This window comes from Prorops nasuta, unplaced genomic scaffold (assembly GCF_024137725.1).
Source record: "Prorops nasuta isolate Cenicafe-Biocafe unplaced genomic scaffold, Cenicafe_Pnas_1.2 PNAS00003, whole genome shotgun sequence".
Taxonomy (NCBI): Eukaryota; Metazoa; Arthropoda; class Insecta; order Hymenoptera; family Bethylidae; genus Prorops; species Prorops nasuta.
The window spans coordinates 6,783,197-6,808,064 of NW_027116800.1; the positions used below are offsets into that span (position 1 = coordinate 6,783,197).

General features: G+C 29.8%; 5 protein-coding genes across 9 annotated transcripts; 3 read left to right on the forward strand and 2 right to left on the reverse strand.

The window, feature by feature from the left end:
* Positions 1-202: 202 nt before the first annotated feature.
* On the reverse strand, positions 203-4,317 carry LOC136785867 (general odorant-binding protein 83a-like). The gene is made up of 6 exons (XM_066747191.1): positions 3,205-4,317; positions 2,925-3,012; positions 2,785-2,837; positions 1,337-1,493; positions 1,092-1,156; positions 203-517 (listed from the first exon to the last, which is right to left on the reverse strand). Exons 1-6 carry the CDS (start codon positions 3,262-3,264, stop codon positions 500-502), a joined length of 441 nt encoding a protein of 146 aa, XP_066603288.1. The 5' UTR covers positions 3,265-4,317; the 3' UTR covers positions 203-499.
* Positions 4,318-4,612: 295 nt separating this feature from the next.
* On the forward strand, positions 4,613-10,624 carry LOC136785865 (uncharacterized). 2 transcript variants are annotated; one of them, XM_066747188.1, is made up of 8 exons: positions 4,613-4,691; positions 5,209-5,987; positions 6,137-6,405; positions 6,492-6,918; positions 6,999-7,544; positions 7,620-7,870; positions 7,950-8,212; positions 8,308-10,624. In XM_066747188.1, exons 2-8 carry the CDS (start codon positions 5,874-5,876, stop codon positions 8,619-8,621), a joined length of 2,184 nt encoding a protein of 727 aa, XP_066603285.1. In that variant the 5' UTR covers positions 4,613-4,691; positions 5,209-5,873; the 3' UTR covers positions 8,622-10,624. The 2 variants fall into 2 exon arrangements, with proteins under 2 accessions (XP_066603285.1, XP_066603286.1); XM_066747189.1 differs by lacking the exon at positions 4,613-4,691 and having other exon boundaries at positions 5,037-5,987; positions 8,326-10,624.
* Positions 10,625-10,698: 74 nt separating this feature from the next.
* Bcs1 (Bcs1 chaperone) lies at positions 10,699-13,172 on the reverse strand. Of its 4 annotated transcripts, none has more exons than XM_066747103.1 (8): positions 13,035-13,172; positions 12,394-12,603; positions 12,125-12,316; positions 11,909-12,048; positions 11,641-11,835; positions 11,330-11,563; positions 11,096-11,266; positions 10,699-11,021 (listed from the first exon to the last, which is right to left on the reverse strand). In XM_066747103.1, exons 2-8 carry the CDS (start codon positions 12,522-12,524, stop codon positions 10,807-10,809), a joined length of 1,278 nt encoding a protein of 425 aa, XP_066603200.1. In that variant the 5' UTR covers positions 12,525-12,603; positions 13,035-13,172; the 3' UTR covers positions 10,699-10,806. The 4 variants fall into 4 exon arrangements, with proteins under 4 accessions (XP_066603200.1, XP_066603201.1, XP_066603199.1 ...); XM_066747104.1 differs by having other exon boundaries at positions 13,076-13,158; XM_066747102.1 differs by having other exon boundaries at positions 12,996-13,131.
* A 266-nt stretch (positions 13,173-13,438) lies between these two features.
* On the forward strand, positions 13,439-16,597 carry Syn2 (Syntrophin-like 2). Its single transcript, XM_066747101.1, has 11 exons — positions 13,439-13,581; positions 13,659-13,892; positions 14,222-14,326; positions 14,388-14,583; positions 14,647-14,772; positions 14,855-15,019; positions 15,095-15,279; positions 15,381-15,539; positions 15,615-15,839; positions 15,914-16,117; positions 16,190-16,597. Exons 2-11 carry the CDS (start codon positions 13,830-13,832, stop codon positions 16,295-16,297), a joined length of 1,536 nt encoding a protein of 511 aa, XP_066603198.1. The 5' UTR covers positions 13,439-13,581; positions 13,659-13,829; the 3' UTR covers positions 16,298-16,597.
* Positions 16,598-21,705: 5,108 nt separating this feature from the next.
* LOC136784476 (piggyBac transposable element-derived protein 3-like) lies at positions 21,706-23,319 on the forward strand. The gene has a single exon (XM_066745136.1). The coding sequence runs from the start codon at positions 21,706-21,708 to the stop codon at positions 23,317-23,319; it is 1,614 nt and encodes a 537-aa protein (XP_066601233.1).
* Positions 23,320-24,868: the final 1,549 nt, after the last annotated feature.

Sequence of the window (24,868 nt, forward strand, 5' to 3'; positions counted from 1 at the left end):
ATGTATATAGATATAGAATTTATCCACAAATAGAACATCATCCCACTAGAAATGTTCAGGTATGACGTCAATTACCAATTGAAGCAATATTATATAAGCTCCACTCCACAATTCTTTTTGCAAAAGACTGATATATTGAAAAACATGATTATCATTGGAAGCCTTTGAGCGCTTTTAAGAAATTAATGATCCACCACGAGTATTCTATTGTATACGTTACCAAATATTTTTATTTTAATAACACATCGAACATTCGTAAGATTATAGTATGTTAGTCTAGCAATCTTTATGGATGTATGATATTTTATAAATATTCCAACAAAAATTGACGATAAGTTGTTGCTGAATAGGGCTTGTAGGAAACAGTTGTGCGATATACAGCTTCTAAAAAATGTTTAAAAGTTCCATCACATTTATGGCGAAGAATATTATCGATTGAGCATCTAATTTTTTTTCTTTGGTTTTTCCGCTTCATTACAATCTGAAGAAATTCGTCCTTTTAAAATAGATAATATGTCTGAAAATAATAACGTTTATTTAAATGCTCTGTTTCTATAATTATTTTTAAAGGGGTCCCTCAACCTACTATCTATAAAGTAAAATTCCGACAAAAAGAATAAACGATACGGCATCATTCCGCGACCGACTTCAAACTCATTATAGCATTTTAGTGACGTCGCGAGTTGTTTTTTCTAATAAAATAGTCAGATCTTTGAAAAAAGAATATTTTAAAATATTTATGTTAATAGTAAACATTTTTCGTTACCCCGACTGTCTTGTTTGTCACGTCACTAAGATATTATACGAGCTAGAAATTGGATGTAAATTAACGCTGTAACATTAAAGCCAAAATCAGACGATGCTTTTTCTCGTGCTGGATTGCTTGCTGAATTGAAATATTGTTTGCTGATTGGTTATAATAATGCAAATATCCAATCAGCAGTCATCATTCTAAATTCAGCAAGCAATCCAGCACGAGAAAAAGCATCGTCTGATTTCAGCTTAACACGCGTTTCTGGGGTATTAACTTGGTAATGTAGGTGTGAGGGATCACTGATAATAATTATATGGTTCAGGTATCTTATACTTACCCTGGGTGATAATTCAGCATAGCATTTATTAAATGTATATGCATATTGGCAGTTATCCCCATTTGCTGTGAAATAAAATTAATTTCTTTGTATTATGAAAGACTGGTTGCTCGACGGATTGTGTGCAATCGAAAGTAAAATCAAAATTCAAGTCAACAATTGAATATTTGTGTAAATTATTAACAAAGAACTTCGACACACAATCAATCAAGATAATGGGGAAAAAATAATCAACTCATAGATACCGAAATATTTACCGAGCCCCTTGCACTCGCTGATTGCTTTTTGGACTTCCGTTCTAAAAGCTGGTATTCTTTGGAAGAATGTTAACATTCCATTTAAACTCAATTCTCTCTTGTCGTCCACAAGACCAAATTGTTCCCAAAGACAATACATGTAGCACTGAAATATACAACAAAATAAAAAATTCAGGATTTTCTACTTGATACAAAAGATAGTAGTGTAACGATAAAATATCTCATATATTTTGGCTGTAGCAAAAATATCGTATCTCCTTAAATCTTATTGAACGCCCTACACTTATTCTACTTATATACATATATATCGGGTGTTTCTCTAATGGCAACATTTATGAGTAATCACGATATTTCACTGCAACAGGTATGCATTTATTGTGATATAGAAAATAATATTTCTTATAAAATTAGCTTGGAGTATTAGATTATAAGTTTATTAGGCATTAGGTAGAAATGTAAAGCAAAATGAAAACAATAAAGAGACAAACATATAGAAGACATAACCTATTCAAACACTGAACTTAACCGTAGCTCGTAAGGCAGTCAATCGCGAGCTAAAGGCGCGGCAGTTTATGCTCTAGTCTGTGCAAATAAAATTATCTTGATAGTATTCAATTTTAGAGTACCTTTAAAACTAAAAATTATGCTATATTAATATAAGTTTATTAGTTTTTTCGTTACAATACTGAACTGGCGTAATTAGTTAAAATAAGACAATTATATGTCTGCTCACACTCTAATTATAATTTATTGCGTTAATGCAGCATGTATGGCAAAAAAGAATAGACTCCAGAATTATTAGATTTCATTAAATTTTACAGCTTTCGCTTATAATCGATATTTTAATTCAATAACTTTCACTGTTCGATATAAGCATCATATTTTTTTTTTTTCAAAAAAATTAGCTCACTAAGTTTACTACTAAATTAAACGGAATATAGTGTAACGTTGAGTGATAAAAGCATGAAACCTTCAATATTCAATGCCGTTGTTAGAAAAAAACCTCCCTTATATTATATTTATTATCTAATACGCAAATGAAGATATTCTATTTTTACGGAAAATTATAGTTATTGGAGAATTAATTACACGAAAAATGTATCATACGTATGTTTGGGGCAGTGTAAAAGTTAAATAGTATTATTCTCGAGGTTACATAAATATTAATAAAAATGCAAGAACTATATTAATTATCCTGTTGGAAAACTTTAAAAAGTTTCATGGTTCTGCAATGTTCCCTTAAACAATCTGATATTCTTATGGAGATCAAAGTGCTAAAATTACATTTTCATTAATCAATATATTAAAAACCATTTAAAAACATGATTTATCACCAATGACGAATTCAGTAGAAATAAAGAAAATAGTTATTATAATGTAAACAGAAAATTCTCAAATATACTATTTCATATTAGCTCTTTTAATTAATATATTACCTTCAATTGTCGGGCCTCGGGCCATTGGCCATTCCTTACGGCCTCTATGTCAGCTAAAATATTAATTATTAAGAGATTGTGCAGAGTTGAAGGAGCGAACCCCTCAATTTGACAAAATTAAAATTGTTTGCAATTATTACCCGTGGCTACGCCTGTCTGTGTTTGGCAAGCATTTACAACGCTGGCCGCGGTTGCTATCATTTCATCAGATACAAAACTGGGCCGCGTCTATAAACAATTAAGAATAATTTCATTAATGTCGATTCCCCTTTGAATTCTAGATCAGTTAAATAAGACAAGTCAGAAGTAGATGAAAGAACATTGCTAACGCTGTATCTAAAGAATATAAGCAAATTTATAATAATAGGAAGAAAGACAGATAGCGAGAAGTAAACAACGCGACTTGAAATGTAAACATACCCCACAGGCGACGAACGATATGTGTAGCAAGCAGACTGCGTAGAGAATGAGTTGTTTCATATTGAGTTGGAAATAAGGAAGATTAAAATCCTCGGAGAGAATAGTGGTTTGTCTCCCAAAAACTCTGCAGGTGGTTCACCGTGAGCGAGGGCGTAGCCAAAGATTCTTAAATTTGGTCCACGTGATATGTACAATGTGAGATTTGTAATATATCGATATGTTTATAAATATTGTTTTTGTAGGCGGGAAGAGGATTGATAGGAAATGGGAGTGAAAACGTTTTGGAATTGGTGCAACTTCGGCTGCGAGTGCTGTTACGGGTGCGGCCGAACCTGAGAGGTCTGAGCCTGACCTGACCTGGGGGATGATGAGGCGGGAGAGGTGGAGGAGTCCGCGCTTTGCACACTCTCCGCCGAGAGCAGGTGGAGCTGCAGAGTGCAAGGCTATCACTGATTCCCCATCTGCCATCTGCCATCTCCCGTCACCTATTGAACTCACCCACCCATAGAAACACATCAATAATCAAATACAGCCAAGCCCCGCCATCCAGTCTCATCCGGATATCAAGAATATACATTCACACTTTTATCGCATATCCCTTCTTACCATTCCCATTCATCATCAGTTTTCCACTGAAACATTTGATTTCGCAGAACTAACGCTAATGAAATAAGTGGAAAATTTCAATTGACCCTTCGCATTTGCCTTTGCTTCCTACGGGCAAAATTCACCAACATCTCTTTAGATTTACGTACCGATGAAATCCATCTTCATCTCCCCTGTCTTGTGAAGTTGTTAATTATATTACCGTCAATTTTAATACTGTAACATTATTATTTTATTGTTTGGTTCCAAAAATGTGCTTGGCATGGGTCTGTTTTCATTTGGAATATGAATAAGCATACGTTGTATTTGATATTTAATGTTGTTATATATTTCTAATTATATAACAATATTTTAATAATTATATGTTTATATCATTGACACAAGAAAGGTTTTCTTTGATGATAAGAGGCATAGTAGGACAGAAGTTATAGGCACGAAGCATCAGTTTTGATTAGCGGATGTTACTCATTCATCGTACAACCCCACCTATATAATCTATTTAAATCTATATACAATTTATATATATATATATATATATATATATACGCAATCATTTATATAGAACACTAATTGCGATGAATAGAGACTGTATTTAAATTACCTTCTACCTATGTGTCTTTATTATTTGTACAAATTAAAATATCAACAAACATTAAAACTGTTTCGTTTCATCACCCAAAAACGATTTTCTGCGATTTGGATAAAATTTAGTTCTTATTTATTACCGTTCTACACAGTTATAATATTAGCTTTGTTTCTCTCCATTGAAATAATTTAAATAATTGTAGTTAAAGAGAGGTAGAAAGAGACCAAATAATTGTCATTAATTAGATTCGTAAAGAATACATTATAATTTATGGGTCAATATAATTCCAGTGAAGGTGCGCAAGTACAGTCGACTCAATTCTGTTCAAATATGAGTACAGTCTTCGGTAAAGTTGTAATCCTTTAAAACTTGCTGTCGATAAAGCTCGAGCTATATCTGTTTACCAAAAAAAATATTTTTTAATCTATATTCAATAGTTACTGAAATATAGTTATTAACGCAATAGAATTTATTTATAATAATTATAATATAAGAAATAGTTTTGATGTGTAATTTTGTTTTGACTGTACTTTTCTTGTCATATGTGTAACACAGGCAAGTACAGTCACGAAAAATCATATGAATAGTAAAAAAAAAATTAGAAACAGATTGCTAACAAAATATACATTTTTTATTCATACTTAACAGCAAGATTTAGTCAACTATTCTAAATAAATTTAAGCAGATATGTCGAAGAATAGAAACTTGAATTTCTGACGGTATGGACAAAATATTTTCAGCGGACTGTACAGCTGATGCTACTGTATAGTCTGCTGAATTATAATTGACAAAGTGGTCGTATTTCTACAAAGATTTCAATGTGTGAGAAACGCTGCTTCGTAATTTATCCATTATCGAAGCTATTTGACTTGTGACAAACTAGTTTAACAAGAAAATAATGACGGATGTGCAATAATTATGTCATATTAAACAATATTTATAAACAGATGTCCGACAAAAGAATTTCCATAGACTGTACGGCAGAAGTTTTATTGACTGCAGTGTTTTTCTTCAACAATATTTATTTAATTGAAAAAGACGTAGCTAATAATTTATCATCAAATACAATCTCTTGTGCTTTTCTAATGTCTTATTAAGAATTTCCGATCTTATACATAAGAATTGTAAGAGATTTAGAAAAATAATGCAATTCCAAAACATAATAGACGCCACAGCCAAAAATTCACCGACAGCATCATGTTAAAGATGAAAAGAAAGAGATTAAAGATATTGAAGAGATTATTCAAGCCTGAATAAAACGGATCTATTTTTGTTTCTAAAAATACAAGTTAAACAATGATATTACAAATATTTGACTACAATGTGAAGACTGAATATAATTATATATAAAAATTACACTTGTTAAGCACTGCCATTTGTCACGTGACACTTTCGAACGTCATTTATCGCGTGAAATTTAAATTCTAAGAACAAGCATTTAAAATATCGTAGTCCTTGTTTGTATAGCTAAGATAAAATGGGTAAAACAAGAGGAGTGCATGAAACTACTCCAGAACTGCGAAATCGGATGGTTGGAATGTATGAAGCCGGGTTAGGTTTACGAGAAATAGCAGCTGCAGTAAATTGCTCGGTATAAAAGATTGTTATTTTATTTAACTAATATTTTATTTAGTAATCAATATGTTATCTGTCCAATCTTTTGTAAAATATCACTAAAAATGCTTTCTTTTTATTTAAACACTGACACACATGTTATTTTATCGAATGTGTTTCTTTCAGCAACGAACTGTTAAGCGATGGTTAAACCGATTTGATAAGGAAGGTACTGTGGAGACTAGAGAACGCTGTGGACGTAAGAGGGCTACTACGAATGAGCAAGATGAGGCAATCATTCGTCTTGCCACACAAACTCCAATAACAGCAGCAAAAGCTGTACTTCCTGCACTTGGTCTCACATGCTCAGTTGATACTGTACGAGAAAGACTTCATAAAGCTGGAATTCATAATTGGAGTCCATCAAGAAAATATATGCAAAGAATACCTTTGGGGTATGTCAGAAAGAAGTTTACAAATTAATATTAAGGTAATTGTTATGATTTTTACACTAATATGTTTGGTTTAATTATTATTAAAGCAGCGAGATGGATGGAGCAGCAATACAACAAGCTGTATGGAGGCCAACAGGAACTCAACTGGGTAAAAAGAAATCTTCTAAAGATCCCAATAAAACTGAAAAAAATAATTCTAGCTATAGAAAGAAAACTCCAACAAAAAAAGTTAAGACAAAAGATGTATATACTGAAGATGTTGTACCAGCAACAGAAACAGCAAAGCAATCAAATGTAGATTCAAGTTTCTCATTTTCTCAACAAGCTATAACACAATCACAGAATAGTGAATTGCAAGTATCTGTACAACAAACGTTACCTTTGAATCAAACAGAATTTTGTAATACCTTAAGTTTGGCACAACAGCATCAGCCTATTTATCAACATACAGAGTTAAATATTACACAGTCCTGGCCATTGGACCTAGTGCAAAGTAGTCAACATTATCATCAGGTAAATATTTTACTTTAGTCAATCTTAAACTATTTTCTAATAACAATAATATTATTAAATACTAAAACTTTTTCATTTAGGGTCAACCACAACCAGTATCGCACGAAGAGCCTCCCCAGCAGCATCAATTACAGGAGCTTCATACCCACCAAGAACAACATCATTTACAACAAGTTCAGCAAAAACTGGATCAACTACAAGAACATACACAAGAATCCTATTTTGTAGATTTTGCAGTAAAGCAGGAACAGTTACAGCAACAAGGAGCACAGTCTCATCACCATAACCTTGAACGAAAATCCCAAATTCATTCAAATCCTCAAGTTCAACATTTACAACCTGCCTTACCTAGTCCACAGAATAACTCTAACTTAAACTCTGATAGCTGTTCTAATTCTTGTAGTTCCAATGATAATAGCCAAATGGAAATATTAGATAAAAATATAGATCAAAGTAAAAGTATCACAAAAAATAGTAATCAAAAGACGAAAAAATCAAGCAGAAAGAAAAAAGGAGGTAAAGCAAAAGGAACTTTAGAAACCAGTGTAGAACTGAGAAATCGAATGATTGGAATGTCAGAGGCAGGACTATCAACTTTATCTATTGCATTGGCGATAGATAGATCGGTATATGCTTTATTTAACATCATTAATCATTTAAATCAAATAATGTTTAAATTATTAATTTTCGTTTGTCAACAGGAGCGTACAGTTAAAAGATGGTTGGAACGGTGGCATAAAGAAGGTAATGTGCAAACAAAAGAGCGTAAAGGTCGACGTAGAATAACAACTAAAGAAGAGGATGACGCTATCGTAGCAATGGCCACTCAACATCCACTAACAGCAGCTAAATATGTAGCTCCAGCACTTGGTTTAAAATGTAGTGTCGATACTATTAGGGAAAGACTTCATAAAGCTGGCATTCATAGCTGGAAACTAGGAAAGAAGCAAGGGTAAAACAATATAATTTTTTAGAAAGTTTAATTTAAGAATATATACATTTTTTGTTGCTTATGACTTGTTCATTTTTAGAGAAGGCAATGCAGTTCATACTGTACATCTTTGGCAGCCTAGTGGAAATCGACCTAATAAACCAAAAGCATCTGGAGAAAAGAAAAAGAAGTCAACCATCCCTAAAAAAGATTTACCAATGCCAACTAATACCCATAAAAAGAATTCTAAAAAGAAAAATATTTTTCAAGAGAAAGACTCTTCATCACCAAAAGTTATTTCTCCACCTGTGAACATGATCACAGAACAGCAACCAACAATGCAATTTCATAATTCTACGAGTTGTAAGTATACTACAATAGTATTATTAGCATATAATCTAGATGTAATTTAAAAATGAAAATTTAAATCTAATCTATTGTTTATAAACCACTATTAGTGGCCACTTATGTTCCAGGTCCAACTATAATGCAAGTACCTATTCATAATATTCCTGGACCGTCGACACCATTGACACAAGCGCAACCAGCTCCACCAGGAGCACAGACTGGTCCACCACCCATGCAGCCGATAGGACCTATAATTCAACAACGATCCGACTGCAGATTAGCTCCTCCTATCGGGCCTTCAGTATCAGTACAAGGCAATTCGGGAGTTATTTATCACTCATGTATGGTAGGAAATACTAATCATGCCAGTCATATGGAACAATCAGATCCTTTAAATTATGAACCTTATATTTGGAGCTTTTAAATGCTGCGTATAAGTCCTTGATCGATACGGTTTTGAATGCAAACTATACTAGGTTTGTTCGTTTTACCTATACGTTTTTATACTCAAGTACGTAAGGTTTAAGTTTTATAGTGTAGGGTGTAAAAATTACACTAATATAAACACTAGTAAAAACGAATAGGAAAGAGTAATTAGCTGATTATACAATATAGTATATTTATATATTATTGATTTAAAATGAAGCGTCAAGTCGACTAGGCGTCTGCTCTGCTAGAGCTATATGATTACAACGTAGTTTACTTCGCCCCTATCCACTTGACATCAATTTTACAATAAACTTTTATAGTCTTCCTTTTCACCAGTTGTAAAAAATGTTGATTTGTTGCAGAAAATATAATAACTCCCTACTAAAACGAATAGAGGCACAATTTACCTTTGCATTAAAATGAACAATTCAGCGTACAATTGGAAGCATAAAAGTTTGCCACTTTTACTGCTATCACTAGTTTTTTAAAATCCTCTTTTTCTATCTAAGATTTTTATGCATTGATAAAAAATCAAAAATATTAACAATACACAAATGTTTTTCTTTCATCACTTTTATAAGTAATGTACTGCTAAATGCATAAAAATCGTAGATGGAGAAGAAGAATCGTAGGAAACTAACGTATTTAAGTGGAACAAACATTTTCTATGTTGTTGATTGTATTGATTTTCATTTATTTTGCTTCCGAGATTAGAAAATAGACAGACCATATTGGCAAAAAAATTTCGATCAAGTTTTTTGGAGCAAAATCAAAGTACTAGAGTATATCTAAAACGAATAAACCTACTGTATTTATATATTTATTTATGTTTAACTGCAATGCACTATCTCCAAGTACGCAGACGGTGATACTTTTGAATAATTATTAAAGTTTTTATACGCTTATTAATCAAAATGCACATTCCTTCAATTTTAATTAGTAATTAAACGTAGCATATGATTCATAAATATATAAAAGTGTAAATATAGGTTATCGCAGTCAACGCGCTAAACAATTGTATAAAGAAAGGCCCGATGAAATAATTGTGATTTTATTCTTAAGCTCTAAAAGCTATTTATAAGTTTTTTCTTGCTATTTTCAATAATCTATTTTACATTTGTTTTTTTTTATTGGTAAATCTGAAAGATTATCATAAAAATATTTTTAAAAAGCGTAATTGGAATAGAGTTTTATTTAAGAATTCTTTTTTTATCTATACATATAGAAGTATTTATATTATTTTACTTTCTATAAAGTTATTCTTCAATTGTTATTTGAAAAGTATAAAATTTAGACTTTTGAAGCTTTATAGTAGATAATAACTACATAAAATCATGTGTTAATATTTTAATACTGGACATAACGTATAAAGCGGTTAATCTGTAGAAATGAGAATTAGAGGAATAGTGAAAGCTATATATATGTAGGTATATTAGTAATCAGTACTTTTTTCAAAAAACTGGTTTTCTATAGGTCATAAATATCTATTTTCTATAACCTTATACATCCGTGGATTTCTCTCTCTCTCTTTCTCTCTCTCTCTACCTGAATTGAACATACTTAAATTTTTTTTCTTAAAATGCAAAATAAAAAAATTGCATTAACAAATAGTACAAATCTATATGCTTGGCCCATGATGTATAAGATAAATTATATGCTAAAACAGCATTCAACAACTGTCACTACACAAGAAACAGATAAAATAATACAGAAAGCATGACTTTTATCTTTATCTAAAACTATGTTGCAGTACTTTTATACTATATTGGTTTAAATAAAAACTTTATCAAAACACTAGTGTGCTATATATCTGGTCTTAATATAAGACAAGTTAAAGACATTTGTCATCTTGGCGTTAATTAAAAACCCTCTATAATAATTAGCATGTGCAATAGCAATGTTAAGACTATAGATGATATACAAAGATTTATAAATTTCATATATTTTACCATAAATTATATTACACCAAAAAATATCACAGCATACTTACGTGTTGTAAAAATGAAAAATTATACATGTGCTGTACCTTTACATTATATGTTTCATGTGTATAACATTTGTAGGAGTAAAGCTCTATGTTTATAACAAATCATTTATTTATTATTGTAGTGTAAAAGCAAAATTTTTTAATTATTTACAATTTATTTAAAATTTCATTGGTACAATTACTTTTAGCTAAATTATGTAACTTCCCATAATCGTGACACATTATTTATAACGCCCTCAGGATCATTTTTATAAAACATAAAAAATCCTTGAATTTGTGCAGGGCTCACATTCTTTTTATAGTCTACTATACATTCTGCAAATTGACGCGCGAAGTCACAAGCTGGTTTATCTTGATTTTTATAAAATCGAAGAAACATTTGCTCAATTTGCTCAAAGCTACACCAGCCTAAGAATAAAATATTTTGTTATTGTTTCAAAGATATAAGGTAAACATTTTTTTAAAATGGATGTTCCTATTACCTATATATTCTTTTACGTCAACCCTACCAGGCCGAATTAAAGCAGGATCTAATTTTTGCAAATAATTAGTTGTCATAAATAATATTCTTCCTTCTGCAGAAGCAACACCATCCAAACAATTTAATAAACCACTAAATGTAACTCTATTTAAACCATCATATGCTGACTTAACTGTAATAACATTTTTATTATTTAGCGTTTTAACTATTTATTTACATTGAATTTAAGAAATACCTTGTGGAGACTCTTCTCTACTGCAAAATGCTGCATCAACATCTTCTAGTAGCATAATGGTTTGTTGTGGTGCTATAGCTAGTAAATGATTTAATCTGTCATCTGTCAGACCCCGTTCTGACAAGTTTAAAACACATATTCCTCGTTCAAGTTCACCTGCCAATGCAGTAATAAATGACGATTTTCCACATCCAGGTGGTCCATATAACAAATAGCCTCTTCTGTATGGAATACCTACATTGAATTTACATGATATAATATTTAATATTATTATACATTTCTTAAATAATTAACAAGATTTAATCTCTTACCTCTTTCACTATACCATGAATGATTCTCTATAAATTCACGACAATCCTTTATTATTCTTTCAGCAATTCCAGTGTCTAATACTACAGAATCTGTAGGCCTTTTATTCTTGGGGTGTCCAAATTGTCTCCATTCACTTCCCATTGCAGTATACATTATAGTTTTTCCTTCATGTTCTTTCAAAGCCATTTGTCTGGCTAAGATGAAAAGAAATAGCTTCTAATTTCATTGATCAAATTGTCAAATTATAATTTTAGTAATTAGTTTAACCTTCTTCAAGAATGTTAAAGTATAAACTTTTATTTCGCCCAAACGCTGTGAGCTGAACAGTTTCCCATGGAACACCCATATGCAAGTCTAATGTTTGCTGTTCTCTTGTTCTTTCGACTTTAATCCAATTTCCATGATACCTGTGGATGCAAAGTAACCATCAAAGGTGATAAATATTAATTATAAATCTTAATTTGAAAAATATATTTGTATTACCAAAAAAAGTGGGTTCCTATACTTGGTATAAAGTCATATTTAGTTTTAACATGACCAGTTTCTTTTTGTTCAAAACTTGTCTCAACAGATAAATGTTGAGTTTCTCTAGCACCCTTATGTGTAATCCATTGTAAAAGCCATTGATAACTTTTATCTCGACAAGGAACTTCCAATGTAATCATATAATTCCGTCTACATCAAAAAGAAAACATTATTTGAAAGAAAAAGCAATGATTGTTAAAATATTAGAAATTATTATGAAAAAGTACCTAAAATAGATCATTCCAGCTTGTGAAATTTTCCTTAATAATGCTGCTCCTGCTCCTAGTCCAAATAGACCAAAGCCAGCTCCAAAATAAGGATTATCAGATAAGGTTTGTATGTAATCAACAATTGTCATGTTGGCAGCTATACTTTAATAATTAGATAAGTATAATTTGGAATTTTTAATTATAGTTTTGTCATCTTTTTAAGAAAAGCTAAAAAATCATACAATAAAGTTGAATTAGAGGTTATGTACAACTATTACGTATACTAGGTGTCCGGTTAATTCATGCCAAACCAGTAAATTCATATAAAGTGAATGGTTTTAAGAATGAAATTCTTATACTATTTCTGTATGCAGCAGTTAACTAAGAAGGTATTAAGAATTTAAGATTCTTTACTTCGAAAAACTTTCTATCTGCTATCCCCAGATTATTTTAAGTAGTAAAGTGATGCCTGACCAATAGAAGGTTATTGAAATAGTTTTCCTATTAAGAAGCATTGAATGCAAGAGCTTTTTTTCTCTAATAACTTTTCAAGTAAGACTGCCTAACAAACTATAACTTTAGAATTTTAATCTTAAAATCATTTGCTCTACGCGCTCTACCTTAATTTGTTTGTTGTAAGTTGACTCTGGTTGACTCACCGGACACCTTGTATATGTATAAAACACAAAGTTGCCAGTACAGAAGAGCTGCTGTTGCCTGGCCTGGAACAGGGAAGTCAGGGAACCTGCAGAAATTAAAGCAAGTTTGTATGGTTCAGTTCAGTTCAGTTCAGTTAGTGTCAATAGTGTCTTTCTAGTGTCCACTTGCTCCACTTGTCGTTGTTAATCGACAATGGTAGCTCCTGATGGCTGTTTTATTCCCTTCATTCACGTTTGGGTTGCGTACCCCGTATCTTTGGAATAGAATCATTTACTTGCTGCCTGGTGGAATCGGGAAAAAACGTTAATTGTTACAGTGATTATTTGGTATTGTCATGGGTGTATGTATTGTATGAAGTAGTTTGAGTAGTATGAAGGAAGACATGGGACCACGATAGCAGGGTTCGAATTTCGATCTGCCTCGATTTTTTGATGATTTTTCACATCTTTCTCTCATTCGCACAGTTAAACATAAGCTAAACTACATACACATATATATATATATATATATATATATATATCTAATACGCTGTTCCGGAGCTCTCTCGTGAGAAATTTATTTCTTAGTTGTAACCGCGGCTTTTAGCAATGTTTCCTCCTTTCAGTAAAACGATATTATTACAGGCTTCTTATTAACGTTTTGGTCAACTTTAATAACTTGGAAATGTTAAATTACTGTTAATATAAGTGAAAATGCAGTTTTCGTGGGATGTCATGGACCTTGGATTATTAAGTGGAGATATAAATGGCAGAAGATTTTAGGGGCGGTTGAGAAGTAATTGCGGGCAAAATATAATGAAAATTAACGCGACAAAAATGACTACTCCGATAGAGGAGAGAATTGATCAGAGGCTAAAGGTATGTAAACTACAATATGTAATGAAATTTAATTTTTTGCAGTAAACTTTTACAGTTTAGAGACAATCAATAAATTGGATAGCACAATGAAAACTATTCTTAAAAATATATTAATAGTTGTAATTTGTTTTCAATTGTTGCACTATATGCAGTTGTACTTAATGTACATGTTTTTCTTTAAAAAAATCTTAGCTTTTTGGGATATTATCATTTTTCAAAATTTAGCACTAGAGAGCAGTGTTAAACAAACAACAAAAATGTATTTTTTCTTTTTTCCTCAAGTATTTTTTATTGTTATAACTTTTATTCATTTTTTTTAATATATTAAGGTAAGGATTGGTATGGTAGCAGTTAGTGATGGAAAAAGCAGACCCATACCTATGCGGTTGTACTTGTCTATGGAAGTACTTAAATTGCAAAAAGAAGATTTAGAGGTAATCGTTATAATAGTAATTTTTAATAGTTTTTATAGTAAAACCCATTTCTTTTAATTAGGCAGCAAATCACAATAAACCACCACTGGATGCTAAGGAAAGAATGATTCAAATTACAAGACAAAAAGTAGGTGGACTTGGATTAAGCATAAAAGGAGGTGCAGAGCACAAGCTTCCTGTTCTCATTTCTAGAATTTATAAAGGCCAAGCAGCAGATCAGTGTGGACAACTTTTTGTTGGGGATGCAATTATTAAAGGTATTTAAAGAAGTAATATATTTCAATATTTATATGTATTAATTTGTTTATTAAACTTTGCAGTTAATGGAGAATATATAACAGCTTGTAGCCATGATGATGCTGTTAACATTTTAAGAAATGCAGGAGATTTAGTAGTATTAACAGTTAAGCACTATAGAGCAGCCAAACCATTCTTACAAAAAACTGGTAATTTTTTTAATATATTATTTTAATATATTTTTTTAATAAAAGTTAAATTTTATTTTATTGATTTTGAATTCATTATTAGAAAAGGATGAAGAAAAGCTAGATAATGTAGCAAATGGAGGAACAGAAGATGGATGGCTATCATCAAACAGACAAACTGGTAGTTCCAGATTAGGGCATAACAGGCATGATTCAAATGCATCAACAACTTCAGTGCAGCCAAAAAAATGGATGGATGTTATCACAGGTAAATTTTATTTTATTCATTAATACATTTTACATTACTATGCCTCTTCCAAACATTTAACTATGATATTTTTAGTACCATTAATGATGGCATATGTTACACGATACATCTTTGGTACTGATAAATTAAGACGGAATGCATTTGAAGTGAGAGGTTTAAATGGAGCACGTACTGGAGTAATACATTGTGATGACAGTGCTATCTTAAGCCAATGGTTAAAATACATTACTGACAATATCACTGGATTAACGAACTTGCAGGTAACTATATTATAGATTATAAAAGGTAGAAATTTTAACATTTTATTAAATATTGAGAGATGTTATTGGTTTATTAATATGCTATGGTTTATCAATTTTAGATGAAATTATACAATCGCAATTTTGGAGTTGGCGAACGTATAGAATATATGGGTTGGGTAAATGAAGCAATAAGTAATAGTAATCAACCATGGCAAAGTTACAGACCAAGATTTCTTGCTTTAAAGGGCCCAGATTTATTATTGTTCGAAACTCCGCCCGTAAGTAATATTTGCTTATTTGTTACCATTATTCAGCTTCAAAGAATATTATAAGTTTAAACATTATTTTCTCAGTGTAATATAGGGGATTGGTCACGCTGCGCTCTTACATTTAAAGTTTATCAAATTATGTTTCGCGTTATGCGTGAATCAGAAAATGTTGACGAACGACAGCATTGTTTCTTAGCCCAATGTCCAGGGAAACCCCCGCGTTATCTTAGCGTTGAAACTAGACAGGAGCTTTTACGAGTAGAGGCTGCTTGGCACTCCGCTGTATATTCAGCAGTTACACATTTAAAAGTTAGTTGATGTACTTCAATTAATAAATTTATTAAAATATAATATTTATTTGCTTATATATGTTTCCCTTGCAGAGTAAGACGTTTGCTGTGACTTTTAATGGTCGAAGTGCTGGCTTAACATTAGAATGGACACAGGGTTTTACATTATCTTATGAAGGAATTGGAGAAATTGTATGGCGCTATAAATTCTCTCAATTAAAAGGTTCCAGTGATGATGGAAAAAGTAGACTTAAATTACATTTTCAAGAACCGGACAGTATTGCTATAGAAACAAAGGTATAAAAGAGTATTTTTAATGAACTTTATCTATATTTCATTAAAAATTGCAATATTACTATCACTTTACAGGAATTGGAATGTTCCCAATTACAGAATTTACTGTTCTGCATGTACGCCTTTATTACTGCTAAAGTAGCTGCAGTGGACCCTACATTTTTAACTACAACAACGCCATAAAGAATTTTGATATGGTTCACCAATACCAATTTGTTAAGGAAGAAGGGGGGAGGTTGCTCCTCTGTTTTGTTACAGTAACATAAGTAAAAAGGGGAGAGCTTAAAACAAGTTTAACTAAAGATAAAACACATTTCTAGTCATTATACCCAAAAATTAATTACAATACTTCAGCTTACCTGCTTCTTATGATTATTTATATTAAATACTATACATTTCTTTTCTACTTCTTTTTTATTTATTTTAATATGAAACAGGAATTGCTATTTTTACGCGTAAATTTATAAAGTCTATTAAAGTATATTTATGTTGTTTGTCTTTTTTTGTATTAATTGCCTCTTTATAATATTCATAGCTTTAAAATACAATTAAATGCACACGTTCATGATTTTTAAGTTGCATAAATTTTAGTTTATATATATCACAAAACAAAAAAAACTTTGTTATGTTATATTGCATTTATCGGTGCCTTAAAAACCATGAACAATGCGTAGCAGTTGATTAAAATAATTATATTTATAGTCATTTAGTAAACGTTATTGTGCACAATAATGGAAGACTAATTTGTGAAAGTTACATTTTATTGAGAGTTATTAATATTCATATCACACTTAAGTAAATAAAGCATAAATTTATTTCACCATGATAAACATTACTAAATATAACAATATACGATTTAGAGCAATAAATATTTAATGTATTACTCGGCTATAAAGAATTCTGAAATAATTTCTTGAAGCAAATGAGATATATATATACAATTTTATTATTTTTTTACATTTTTAGGCACTGAATAATATGTTTGTATATTCAATTTGAACAAGTGGCAACCAAAGAATTATTTCATCGCATAATTTCTAAAATATAAAAGATTAAAAAACTTTCTTTTTTTCTAAATATATTAATTTTTTAGCTTATATAGAGATTAACCCCTTGACTGTCGAGATCGAAATATCCAAAGTGGGCTAAAAATGCAGAGGCAATTTGGGCGGACCAATTTGACTTGATATATATATTTAATTTTTGCCCCTTTGATTAGAAATTTATAGCCAAAATTAAAAACAAAAATAGCGGACAAAAGTACAAAAATCCAGCAACTTTGTTGCAGTTTTGTATTTGTTTTTCTTTATGTGGGGGATGTTGGGTATTAAATACGAGAACCACACGAGTTGAAAAATTTATATTTAATATAGTGGATCTAATTTGTACGCCAAAACTTTATAAAATGGATTCGTTTACATAACGACGTTTTTGCCGAACAATATAGTTTTTGTTCTGTTTTTCAATTATCGTAAATCATATTCTAATTATTGTATATCATATTTAGGACTTGCTATACTGAATGAATTATATTGAGTTTGAGAAATTTAGAGGCAAATTTATAAATCAGCGTTCCAAAAATAACCTATGTATCAAAATTTTCTCAAATTGATTGAATTTTTACATTTTAGCTCCGGTATATTGGGTATACTATTTTGAATTGGAAAATTCTGATTATACCTTTATAATAAGTAACCCAATAAAAATTAGATATTAAATTTCAAAATATCAATGGTGTTATAACTTTTCATATAAGGACGTGTGTACACATTGGGAGTTGAGGGGTTAATCAAAATGAATTATTCGTAAAAAAGAGTATTGGTTACGAGGGAGTTTATAGAAATGTAAAAAAATCAGGATTGCTATGATAAGAAATGCTGTTTTGAATTTAATTTGGAGATATATAAACACACGAATTAAAAAAATTATTTGATTAACATAAATCTTGCTTTGAATATTCATGCAGAATAAAATGTTTTACTTAGTTCTAAGAAATATTCCAGTATATAAAATGAAGTATAACCCATTAAAATTTAATTTGATATGATTCAAATAATCTTGAATAACAAGTACAATATTTTATTACTAATAATCAAAGCAAGATTCATTCAAATAAAATAATTTTGTTATTTGTGTAATATTAGAAAAAATAGAAGAAAAATAATCAAGCTAATTGTGTGAAAAAGTATGTAAAAATTATTTCCTGTTATTTTAATATCAGAAATTACACAAATATATTTTAAATATTTTCCTTTAGCTTAATTGTTAATAGTTCCTTAATAGCTTAAAGGTTGACTAAACAAATTTTGCTAGCATATACAAGACAATTGAAATTTTTAAAACAATTATAACAGGAATTTGTTAATCTATGACTATCTATACATATATTCCTTATAATGCTATGAATAGTAATAAACACAAGTAATCTATATGTATTAAGAGCATTACAATAGGATCACATAAATATAGCAAACGAAATAAGAATAAATAGTTATATTTCAAGTTTTTCTTCATATTTGCAGCAGTAAGATAAAATGAAAAATATGTTTTTGGGTCTATTCAATTTTTAATTAGTATTAACAGTATTAATATATATGATTATTATATATTGATTTTCTGAAAATTTGAGTAAATCTCTCAAGAAAATATCCTATAACCTGTGCACTTATGTGTTTAAAATTATAAAGATCATGAGAATTTTATTCGTTTCGGATTTTTACAGCAGAGTTCATAATTACTCGTAGAAAGTGCCTACAATCAATTAGTAGAAAAATATTTCTTCAAATTATTCTACTAAATAATTACGCCTACTGTTATCTCTTCATCAGGTATATTAATAACCGGTTCAACACAATGATCATCATTCTTAGAAAATAGTTTTATCAATGCAATAATTCGTTAAGATTAATAAATGATTTGTTTTCTATTTCTTAAGAAAACTTATATAAAACATATGTAATAATTTACCTATGATACAGCATTGGATAATATTATGGTAAAGTTTGTACGTTTTAAACCCAAACTCAAGTACATAATATGTGAAACAAATTGATGCGACTAGTACTATAAAACCATTTAAAACTGCTACATATAATAAGAATTTCTATATGCATCCAGTACAGTTAAAGCTTAAGAACTCTTTTTAATCCTTCTGGAAAAACTTTAACTTAATCTTAAAGGTATTCAACCCTATCATTGCCTATTTACGAAACATAGGTAAACGCTATCCAAGCATTAGTTTCGATTTTTACGTAGAACATGCAAGATTGCGAAAAAATTTACTGTGATTGCGTAATAAAAGCATATTAAGAAAATGCGAGATTCTATTTCATAATAATTTTGAAATATCTTTATTTATGAATTATAGACAATTAATTAGTGCAGAATATATAACATAGAGAAAGAGAGTAAACCTATATATCCAGATGGAGCAGTGAAAGGGTTAACCGATAACTTGGCTAAATAAAATAAAAATAGGTAACAAAAGGACTGCACAACTACATGTTTTATAGGTAAAATATTTAGAAAAAAATACAATGAATCTGATATTAAGATATTAGATTACACTGTACACTATTGGAAGAATCTATTTATATTGAAAACTTAAAATTGAGAAATTTATTTACTTTTAAAAGCAACAAAAGTTATTAAAATTACTATAAACATATCAATAACACAAATTTATGGAAGGTTTGAAAAAGTTGCCTGCAGTAGTGGTCAATTTCTCATCCGATATTACAATAATACGTATAATTTTCATTTGATAGATTCTTCCATATTTTAATGTCTAAGCACACTAAAATATTAATTAAATTATTTATATACCGTTACAGGCATATTAATTTTAATAGACGGGTCATAGAAAATTATTGATACACACATAAATATGTATTATTAGTTTAGCCACAATTAAAGTTCTAAAATAATTTTTTGGTATAGTTATGTAAAGTAAAAAAAACAAGTTTATCTATCTAATAATATTACCAGAGTACAACACAATTATCGCTACTTTCTAATTACCTAAATAAATATATTTAAATGCATTCTCTGCAGAGTTGACAAAAATTAATATCAAGAATAATTATAGTTACAAATTTATATATTATAAAATTAAAACAAACAACTACAAAATTTTAATTTAATAATTATGGTTATATATTTTAAATTTGAAGCTAATATTATGTTGTAAAATCTATGCCCCAATTGACAATATGTTTTAAAATATATGGATTGTTAGAAGTTTACACAGATTATTTGTTATCTACCAAAATGATCCCTAGGTGTCCAATTTTACAGAAATATTTTTTATTTAAAAAATAGGAAACCCATAAGATAAAAATATTTTTTGAAGTATAATGACTGGATAGGGTTTAAATAAAAGTTTTTCTTAAACAGACTGTGAATAACGATAATTTTAATATAGATTGAAATCCGAATTTTACAGTTTTTAATATAAGAACGATGTTTCAAAACCGTTTTATATCTTGTCGAAGCTTATCCAATTTACGAAAAACTTTTCTACAGCGTAACGTTTTCCGATTTTGGAAAATATAAAATTGTTCAAATAATGATCGTTTAATTGACAAAAAGTTTTGAATTAAAAACATCTGGAAATATTGTGTTCTTCCGATACTCCTAAAGAATATAAAAAGTTAAAAAATAACAAAATCTCTGGATTAACCCATTAACGCCCAAAACGGCAAGAATCAAAGGTTTACTTTGCGATCAGATTTAAAGTGCTAAATCTTGTTGCACATATCGCAAAATACCTTTACCTATGTTTTCGAGGTCGCTCTACAAGATGGTATAATTTAAATTATGATTTGGTTGCGTGAAAAAAAGATATAGTAACTTTTTCCTCAAAAAGTGCTAAAAATTTTGCGACAAAAATTTTAAAAGTTAAATTATCTACTAAAATTTGATGTTCCTCTTCATTAAAAATGGGCACAAGTTGGCACAAACATTCCAAAGTTTCAAAATATCGTCCGTAGGAAATGAAAAATTCTTGATGGTCGAAGCAAAATGGCGGCAAACACGATTTTTTGTTACAAAATTTCACAAGCTTTTTTCTCATCAATTACGAACTTTATTGAAAATTTCCCAACGATAAAAATGTCTTATAATTAATTGAAGAATATTCTAAAATTTTTTCAAATTTTTTATAAACAATTTTTTAAATTTCAGTCTCGTAATATTAGGAAAAATAAAAAATTGTTTATAAAAAATTTGAAAAAAATTTAGAATATTCTTCAGTTAATTATAAGACATTCTTATTCTTGGGAAATTTTCAATAAAGTTAATAGTTTTTTAGAAAAAATGAATTTCATATTAATAAGGTGAACAGACTTCTCTTATAAGAGCTGCACAATACTTAAAGCTTTAAAAAGATTCACTGACGGTATGCAATACATTTTTAGCGCTTACTTTTTTTGAAAGAAGTGAAATCTATCATCAACGGTCTACTACAAGTTTTTCTTCATTCTTTATTATATTTCTTTTTTTATATCAATTATTTTTCTTACATCACATGTAACGTTTTATATAGTCTTTATCTAAAGTTTTTATATTCTTAAATATTTGATAATTGAAAAATGTCGAAGAGAAAACGACAAGTTCGAATGTCAGAAATTGAATCTGATGATGATAGTTCACATGAAGAATCTAGTCAAATAATTTTGATTCCCGATCCTAATTATTCTGGCGATAATGATTCTGGTTCAAACGATGAAAATTATAATGATTTTCCTTGTACGTCATATAAAAAAGTATACCAGGGTTATTCTGCAAATTTAACTAAATTAGAAGCAGAACATGAGTATAACTGGGTTGACGGTGAAAAAAATTGTAAAGATCAAATTGAAAATGAGACACTGTTATCTGACAGCCAGAAAAAAATGATTGTGCAAAGTACACCAGTTCAATTATTCGAATCCTTTTTTTCTGATGAAATCAAAAATTATATTAGTGCAGCAACAAAGGAAAATAATTTTGAACTTTCTCGATCTGATTTAGATATATTTATAGGAATTTTAATTTTTTCATGGTTTAACAAAAGAAAATCACAACGCGACGTTTGGTCAACTGATCCCTTTTTGTCTGCTAACGTCGTTTCGTCAGTAATGTCTCGTAATCGATTCGAAAGTATAAAAGCTCATATAAAATATTCTAAAGCATCAGACAATAATCCAAATGATAAAGGATGGCGAATACGTTCTTTGATAAACTTATTCCAAAAAAACATTCTTCAATTTGGATATTTCCAAACTGCAATGTCAATTGATGAAAGGATGATAAAATCATATGCCAAAACGAGCTTGAAACAATTTATTAGAGGAAAACCAATAAGATTTGGATTAAAAATGTGGGGACTGTGTACTAGTAATGGTTATCTCTTAGGTTGGGATTTGTACTGTGGTAAGAATCAAATAGAAACGGATGTGCTGATGAAATGTGCATTAGGAAGCAGAGTAGTAATGAATTTACTAAAAGATTTCCTTCATAATACAACTCCTCGAAAGATAAATCTTTACCATGTCTATTTTGATAATTATTTCACAAGTTTTGATTTGATTTTACACTTACGAAATATAGGATTACGAGCCACAGGTACTATTAGGAATGATAGAGTTAAAATTAAAAACGAAATATGTAAGAAGGCAGAGAGAGGAACATTTGCTGTTAAAAATGACAAAAATAGTCAAATAAATTACATCACTGTAATGGATTCAAAGCCGGTGTCCATAGCATCTACGGCGGCAGGTGTAAATCCAACTCTTCCAATAAAGCGTTATAGTTCTAAAGAACATGAAAAGAAAGAAATCCAATTTCCACACGCTTTTCATATTTATAACAAATATATGGGAGGAGTTGATACTCATGATGCTCACTGTAACAATTTATTGCCCAGCATCAGAAGTACAAAATGGACATGGGTAGTTTTTACACGTTTGATTCAGGCATCTATTACGAACTCGGTTGTTATATATAATACTGCTAGTACCGGGAATAAAAAGTCTACAAAAGAGTTTGCGTTAGATATTGCTAAGCATTATTTAGCAAATCGAGAAAAAGAAATTACACAAACTCATGTATCCAAACGTGTAGAAAAGCAGAGCAAATGCTCATCATGTCCCATAAAAACATACAAATTCTGTAAAGGATGCAACGCATATGTTTGCAAAACATGCTTTCCTAACAAACATTAAGAAAGAGTATTGAAAATAGGAAAAATGTGGGTATAAGATAAGTAACCTACTAAATATCAATGACTTGTGACCCTAAAAAATGCTAAAATATTCCAATTTCAGCTTGTAAACGAGATTAATATTTTTTTCTAAAAAACTATTAACTTTATTGAAAATTTCCCAAGGATAAAAATGTCTTATAATTAATTGAAGAATATTCTAAATTTTTTTCAAATTTTTTATAAACAATTTTTTATTTTTCCTAATATTACGAGAGTGAAATTTAAAAAATTGTTTATAAAAAATTTGAAAAAAATTTAGAATATTCTTCAATTAATTATAAGACATTTTTATCCTTGGGAAATTTTCAATAAAGTTCGTAATTGATGAGAAAAAAGCTTGTGAAATTTTGTAACAAAAAATCGTGTTTGCCGCCATTTTGCTTCAACCATCAAGAATTTTTCATTTCCTACGGACGATATTTTGAAACTTTGGAATGTTTGTGCCAACTTGTGCCCATCTTTAATGAAGAGGAACATCAAATTTTAGTAGAAAATTTAACTTTTAAAATTTTTGTCGCAAAATTTTTAGCACTTTTTGAGGAAAAAGTCACTATACCTTTTTTTCACGCAACCAAATCATAATTTAAATTATACCATCTTGTAGAGCGACCTCGAAAACATAGGTAAAGGTATTTTGCGATATGTGCAACAAGATTTAGCACTTTAAATCTGATCGCAAAGTAAACCTTTGATTCTTGCCGTTTTGGGCGTTAATGGGTTAAATTGACAAAGTTCTATACAAATGATGAAATATTTTTCGGAATAATAAAAAAAATGCATAAAAACAATTTGTTCTACCACTGATGAGCAAAAATATATTAACAACTGTGAAATTAGCGTAACATCTACTAGCATAATCAAATGTCAACATTTCTAGCAGCATAATTAATATTCCTGTAGTTTTTGACGAATTTTTGTTTTATTAATAATTAAAGTAAAAAGCTAATATTTATACAATACTATGCTAACTTCACAATTTAAAAGTCAGTAGAGCAACGAAAATGAATTTTATGCAAATTATTTGATGAAAATTTGGCTTTTACTTTTTTTCCTTTATTTAAACAATTATTTTCAAGTAGCAATTTCCATAGTTACATTTAATATTCCCAGCAATTTTCTACACTACTCTTTTTATTTACGTAATAGCTGTTTTTAACTACGAATGCTCGGTTTAAATTATGAAGTTAATGCAGTATTTTTTAAATATGATTTTTTCACACAAATCAATAAAAGTATCGTTAAAATTTATCTAGAACTATAGTGGAGACCAGTGCTATGGACTATTTGTCTATGGGGGTTAGATGTTTATAGTATTGTCATTTCATATTTAAATACGTATATAGCTTAACGATTTCAATATAAAACCGGAATTATACGTCGCGTAGAGTTGGCACCCCGCACGGGTGGCGAGCACGGCGGGTAGTGAATTGTAGTGAATAATGAGAGGAACACGATGCGACTGACAGTCGAAACGTGTCGATCGTGTCCCACTGGCCAGTGGCACTGGC